The 7,091-nt window shown below is 43.6% G+C and overlaps 1 protein-coding gene across 1 annotated transcript in view; it reads left to right on the top strand.

The window, feature by feature from the left end:
* Window positions 1–701: 701 nt before the first annotated feature.
* Window positions 702–7,091, top strand: part of OAZ1 (ornithine decarboxylase antizyme 1) — a gene marked incomplete in the record, with an annotated part of 26,233 nt that continues 19,843 nt past the window's right edge. Inside the window, 1 exon segment of the mRNA NM_001291881.2 lies at window positions 702–729. Coding sequence (NP_001278810.1) covers window positions 727–729 — 3 coding nt within the window.

Raw genomic sequence — 7,091 nt, 5'->3', positions numbered from 1 at the left:
AGGGCCAGACTCCAGCCCTAGAGCCAGCTGGCTGCAGCAGGGCTCCTATTTGCTCAATGGCTTTTGGAGGCTTCCAGAAGCGTCCCACTCCTGCAAAACCAACTGCAAGCTGCCGGAGGATCCCTGAAGAACAGCATGGCAGTGACAAGCTGAGTCCTCGACACGGAGATGCAAATGGACTCAGTCTGCACAAAGCCACTCCAGCACACCCATTTATTTCTGGGACCACCACAATCAGAGTAGGGCGATGCAGCAACTATCCGAGTGGTGCAGCTAAAAAGCTCCAATGTGAAAAGTTCTCTCTTTGGATGAGTGCTTTGTAAAGAGATGAGAAGCAAAACGTGACCATCAGATGCAAACTTTCAGCATGGAAATCGATTCATAGCTTTACATCCCAACAATGTGTTGGGATGTGTTGCAGCTGGGATTGCTGCATAGCATTGCACCGTGGATGTCAGAAAATTATGGCTTACAGAAAATAATGTAGGGTGGGAGAAGTTGTAGTCAGATGAGGCGTGAAAGGATTTGGGGGAACTTGGGACAGAAGAAAGGATCTGCTGGGCAATAGGATGGCAGCTGAAAGTCAATGCAATGCAATGGACAGGAGAAGAAACAGTCAGAACTATTCCTGGTCTTCATGCATTGTAAATCAACTAAAAGGCCACAGTGTCGTTGTAAAGATTTCATTAAGAAGCATCTGCTCAGTGTTCTGGCCAGAAAAGCCGGATGACATTAGGATATTTAAATATACATTTTATGCGATGATGAAAATATTATGGTGCCATATATTACACAAGTGATGATACCTCCTCATCTTCAACAGTGTGTTCCTTCCAGTTCTGCTGCCCTCATTTAGAAGACATTAATCAGGTTCAAAGAGTGCAAGAAGAAATGCTGGAGACTTGGAAGATTTCCATATGAGAACAGACTGCTCGGGCTATTCCAACTTTAGATAAGAAATTAGTAATGGAAAAAGAATAAATTTCATTCACTAATGAATGACACTGAAAAAGAAAAAAGTGCTCTTCTAACGTACGGAGTGTTGTACTGCTAACAGAACTGGGAGGTACTCGTACAAATCCAAATCACCCTTTTATGTCAACCAGCATTAAAACTCAGCTGAAGCACTTCTGATCTGGAAACTCATTAATTCCATACAGTAATCTGTGCCTGAGAGTTGAGTGAGACTCAAAAACGAGGTAACCCCTTTTCCAATAGACACTTCCAGACAGGGAATGCCAATCCTCACATTTGGATATTGGAAAACTCTCGTTTATTTTTCAGTCCTTTGGGAGGCTCCAAGACCATTTTCTGGGACAGAGCAACACACCTCTGCTCTGTAGGGGCTTCTGATGGGGACCTGAAACACTTCTACCTCCAAACTACATTTTCACGCAGAAAGTTTTCAAAGTTATCAAAGCAACACTGACAAAACATCTCCATCTTCTGCTCCGTGCATCCCAGATTTCAGAAATGGTTTTTGGACGCCTGGCACCACCCAATCAAAGCTTGGGGTTCGAAGCATTAAGGCTACACCTACGTGGGAGCTGAAATGTCTGTTTCCTTGGAAATGCACTGATTTCAAACTCCAATTTCAAACCAATGCGGAGTGAAATGACATATTTAGAAATTCTGCACGAAATGGAATGCTTCAGAAGTTTTTAAAAGTTACTCGAGATGCTCTCTTGTCATCTTGACAGGCTGCTTTTTGATCCTCATTGTAATTTATTGCATCAAGTGGTAATTTTCATAGCAAAAAATGATTTTGAAAGGAAAAAATGGAAATACTGAGTTCCTGTCATTTTCAAATGGAACATTTCAGCCTGATTTGTATGTTTGACTTTGCACTCAGAATATAATGGGTAAAACACAACACATTGCTGCTGAAAGCTCAGAAAACGACGTTCGAGTAAAATCTAAGAGGAAAATGCTCTATGAGAACGATGCCCAGCTACAGCACTGGGTCCTGGTCTGGTCCCACCTGATCCCTCTTACATATTTCCCCTGTGAGTTGTTGCTGTTTTATTGAGACATCTCAGAAATACAGAAATCTCTTCCTGCAAGCACGCTGTAGTACAGGCTTTCTTTTTAAGAGCAACAACCCATGCTCTCCTAATTAAACAGGTGGAAAATAGACGTGCACACTGAGAACATCTTTAGAATCGCTGACATTTTAATCTTATTTTATTTAGTCAAAGGCGCTCTCAGTGTTCCTGCTTTACAGCTTCACTGGACCGTGCTGTTGGAGACTTACACGTGTTTGCATTATGGTGATAAATCAACCACACAGCTCCCTCCTGTATGAGCCACATATCTCGATATTGCAGGCTTCAGACCTGATAGAAAGTTGCTAAACCCTTTGTTCCCATGAGCACCTGCCTGCAGTGAGCCCATAGAGGACGTGTCCTGCTCTGCTGAGGACCAGGTGCTTTGGTCCCATCCAGCAGGGACCATCAGGACCAGCACCACAGCTCCTGGCAGGGGAAAAAAGTCACAGCATGGGCTGTGCTGGTGAAGAGGAAGACAACCAATTCACAAATGTAGTATTATGAAGGTTGGAAAAGATCTCTCATATCCCCAAGCCCAACCCCAAGACATCCCACCATGCCCACTGACCAGGCACTTCATAGTGATGAATTCCTTTAAGATGGTGGAAAAGAGTTTAGAAAGGACGTACGTAATGAGACTTTGGATCACTAATAATGATATTGCTCCCAAAAAGCACACAAGGAAATACTGCTTCTCATGACTCACACTCTGATGAATGCAGTTTTGAGTACTTCTCCAATAGTATTTACCATTACCCATCACTCTCCATCTCCTGCTCCATGCTGGGCGTGGAGGGCTCAGTGATGTGTTTGGGCTCTGTTGTGATAGGACATGGGGAAATGATTTCACACTGAAGGTGAGGAAATTTAGACTGGATATAAGAAAAAAAGTTCTTTAGAATAAGAGTGGTGAAGAACTGGCAGAGGGAGTTGGTGGGTGCCTCGTCTCTGCAGACATCCAAGGTCAGGGGATGGAGCTCTGAGCACTGATGGAGCCATGAGTGTCCCTGTTCAGAGCATGGAGTGGGACCAGATGGCCTTTCCTCATGTCCCTTCCAACTCAAAGCATTCTATGATTCTATGAAACCTCTGCGTGGGTTGGGGATGTGCTGCTAGGTCTCCATTCTGGCGACGGAATCCCTTGGGTTCCTTTCATGAGGAGAGAGCACAGCCGCCTGGCTGCTGAAAAACCCAATCAGGGTACATTTGCCACCAAAACGGAAAAGCCCTTCTGAAGAATGCAATGCTAGAAATGCAGGTATGCAGGATCCACGCACGTCCCTGAACACTTGACCTCCACATTCATGCTTTTCACCACACCCAGATTGATGGGCATCCGGTCGAACTTCATGCCGCAGGTGCTAAGCTTTCCTCTGTGCAATGAGCCAGAATGCCTCATCCATTGTATTGGCATTTGCCATCCCACCACCCTCTTCATTACTGCCTTCTTAACCATGTCATTGCTGAGGAGCACAGAACACCATCTTCAAATCCAAACCTCGATATCAGATATCAGATCCAGACTTCAGCATCTGTAAAATTCAGAGTCTGGGTTTCAGTGTGATCCAGCAGATAAAGATGATTGCAAAACAGAGAGCCCCAGCAGTGGTTCTGAATCCCAAATTCAGCAGGTACTCATGGCTGCATGCTGCTTTGCCTTCTTTACAAAGACTACTTTGCAATGCACCTGCAAAAGAGTTAACTTCTGTGGAATTGCGATTTGACAGGACTCCAGGCATTCGCACTATTTTCTTTCAGAAAAGTCCTTTGGACTCTTAATCAGTTACAGGATTTAGTGGTATTATTTACACCTTGAGAGGAGGAAGAGAACCCCCCCGCAGCCCCCGGGAGACAATGCTGAGCCCCTCCTCACCCCGACTGCACTGCGTCAGCACTAACCTTTCAGAAATCTCCTCTTGCAGAGCCTTGTCACCTGCATAGCAGTCTGTGATGTCCGGCGACTCGAAATGAATGGAGGAGATTAATGCCCTTTGTGAGATGGCTTTCAGGATTTCTGCATAGTTCACACGTTATTTCTTGTAAGAAGCTGGGCATGAGTGATGGAATCATACAATCACAGAAACATAAAAGATTGGTTGGAAAAGATTCCCAAGATCATCCAGTCCAACCACTGACCTACGACCAATATTTCCCCACTAAACCATGTCCCTCAGTACAACATCTAAATGTTTCTTGAACACCTCCACAGACAGTGACTCCACCACCTTCCTGGGCAACTCATTCCAGCTCCTGAACACCCTTTCAGAGAAGAAATTTTTCCTAACATCCAACCTGAACCTCCCCTGGAGCAAAAAAAATCAAGTGAGCAGCAACTGTGGTGACACGGTCCTGTTCCTCATGTCCCCAGTGGTGCCCAGGCATATGGAGGAACTTTGCCTGGTAAGGTACCCCAGAGCTCCAGACATTTCCTTCCCATACTGCTGGTTATCAACCTGATCTAGTGGGAGACAGCAAGCCCATGGCAAAGGATGGAACTGGGGGAGTTTCCAACCCAGCCCAATCCAATCCAATCCAATCCAATTCAACCCAACCCAACCCAAACCAACCCAGCCCAACCCAACCCAACCATTCTGTGATTCTATGATGTCATGGGGAAACACCATTCCAAGGGTCCTTCAGAGCAGATCCTGCTCCACTGCAGCCACCATGAGAAATAAGGACAATTCTTACTGTATCCTAACTTAGCTAAATCATTTATTCTGCACTCTGGATGCTCACATTGCCAACGTACTGAATGTCCCTTGCAGAACCTCTAGACTGATGACATCACAGCCCTTACAAGCTGCAGTAGGATGAGTTATGTGAGATTAGCTTTCCCCTACAAATGCAAATTTGTGTTCTGGGGGTAGGTCCCATTGAACTAAGCCTCATAGAGATTTTGTGATTTTCCCTGTTTGGCAGCAATATAATTACAGTTCCATGAATGGCCGGGAGGAAACAAGATCCCAGGAGCTGCCTATGGCTGCTGGTGCTGCTAGCGCAGACTGGCTTCCAAAGAGCAGGTAAGAGTGGGATTTCTCTTGATAATTTCCTTTTACTCGCTCTGGTCATTTACTATCAAATTGTTTCCCCTTCATCAAAACTTTTCTATGTAATCTTTTTTTTTTTTTAAAGCATTTGCCCATGTGCATTTTTTAAAAAACAAGATGCAAATTTAATTTCTAAGTCGACATTATTGTGCCCGCAATCCTCAAAACACTGATGTAGCTCTGCATATAGTTTCACCATGGCTTCTGACAGAGTTTCAGATAATGACAAAATTAGGTAAGAAAAAGGCATCAACAAAATCCCACTTTTTTGTCAATCAGTGATTTAACTGCCAGGAAATAATGGCATTGCATGCAATGCTATGGGAAAAGGTGTCACTGTTTTATGATGGGCTGATCTTTGTGTGAACAAATGCTTATGGTTTACCAAAAAAGAAATCAGGAACATTAAAGTATTGTAATCAGGGGACAATTTGTTTCTAAAACCTTTCAAGCCTGCAAAATGTTTCCCTCTGTAATTCCTTGTAAGATCCAAGTAATGGACTTCTGAAGGTTTGGTGTTCATTAAAGCAGTATTGGCATGGATACCGTGGGGGAGGATGAAATAAATATCTAAAATTTGACCAGACAAGTTAGTTAAAAAGTTGCATAGAAATATCTAGAAGTAGATTTTTCAAATAGTTATTTGAAAATGGTGTTGCTGAAGGAAAAGTCAAGGTTTGCCATTGGCACCCTGTAAAGTACTAGGCTACTAAAATCATTATTGCTGTAATGTAATTAAATCTGAAATAAAAGAGACATAGACTCTCAAAGAGAATATATTTCACATATTGAAGCCCATAATAAATCACACATGACATTACAACTTTCTTCCTACTATAAGAGCACTGTCTTACTATTGTTGTACCATTCCTTCTTTTTTTTGGTAAAAATAAGTTTCTCAAAGAGAAAACCAACAAACTTCTTTTGCTAAATGCCCACCCCTACCAGTGCACCAACTATTTAAGTGGAAATATACTCCTGGGAAGATTTAGTGTAACGTTCCAAGGTGTTTGGAAGGCACGAGAATCTCAATAATGAAATTATTTCATTACTCTTCACATTTAAATGACTCTCCATGAACAAACCAACACCTCTGAGGATCATTTTTTTCTAGTGAGAAGCACGCAGAAACCTGAATCAGCCCACAGGTCTCAGAGCAGCCTTTGCTATTTGGGATTCTTCAGCGTAGGAACTTTTCACCAGCCCCCAACATGCAGCACAGATGGAGATCCCAAGGGACCCCCAGTGCCATGCTGCTGCAGAGTCCTTGGTGGCATTCCTAGAACCTAAAGCAGAAGAACTGAGGCAGCCTTGGAGGTCCATTGCATTCAGCCAAGTCTCCAAGAAAGTCCCTCTTGTATTTCCTCACTCCTCAGATGCTGACAGGAGCATCTTCCAGACACCAAGCCTGATAGATTCATGAGGTTGTGCTGTCAAAGCACAAAGCAAAGGGACTCTGAAAATTGGAATTGGGGATGTTTTCTATCCAAAGGTCTAATGTTGGGGGAACTGTTATGTTCTACTTGGAGATACTAGGTTAGAAAGGAAACCAAAGGGATTCTCAAATTCTTTCTTAATTTAGCCCATCCCTCCAGGCTAAAGAAATCATGCTCTGACAAAGGAGAAAAAACAATTCCCAGATAGCACAAGCCTACTAACCTCTAGCTTGCTTTTCCCAGCCTCCTTCCACCCTGAAATGAGTTCACTTAAGCCCAGAAACAGCCAAAAGACCAGAGATAATAAGGAAGCCAGATAACAAAAGGTTCCTAATCCTTCCATTGTTCCCTTTGCTGTAAAATCTCTTAGTAATTGGTCAGTGAATTAGTCACATAACTCCTCTGACCTCAGGATGGGCACTGAAGCATTAAGAGAAAAAAATCTGCACTTGAGACTGCACCAAACCCTCCAGGTCTGATGAAAGCAAAGACAGGGTTGTCATGTTACTGACCTTCCCTTCCCTTCCCTTCCCTTCCCTTCCCTTCCCTTCCCTTCC

Source organism: Meleagris gallopavo, chromosome 30 (assembly GCF_000146605.3).
Source record: "Meleagris gallopavo isolate NT-WF06-2002-E0010 breed Aviagen turkey brand Nicholas breeding stock chromosome 30, Turkey_5.1, whole genome shotgun sequence".
NCBI classification, from domain to species: domain Eukaryota; kingdom Metazoa; phylum Chordata; class Aves; order Galliformes; family Phasianidae; genus Meleagris; species Meleagris gallopavo.
Note: the sequence above shows the minus strand (reverse complement) of the source record. Positions and strands in the feature narration are given on the sequence as shown.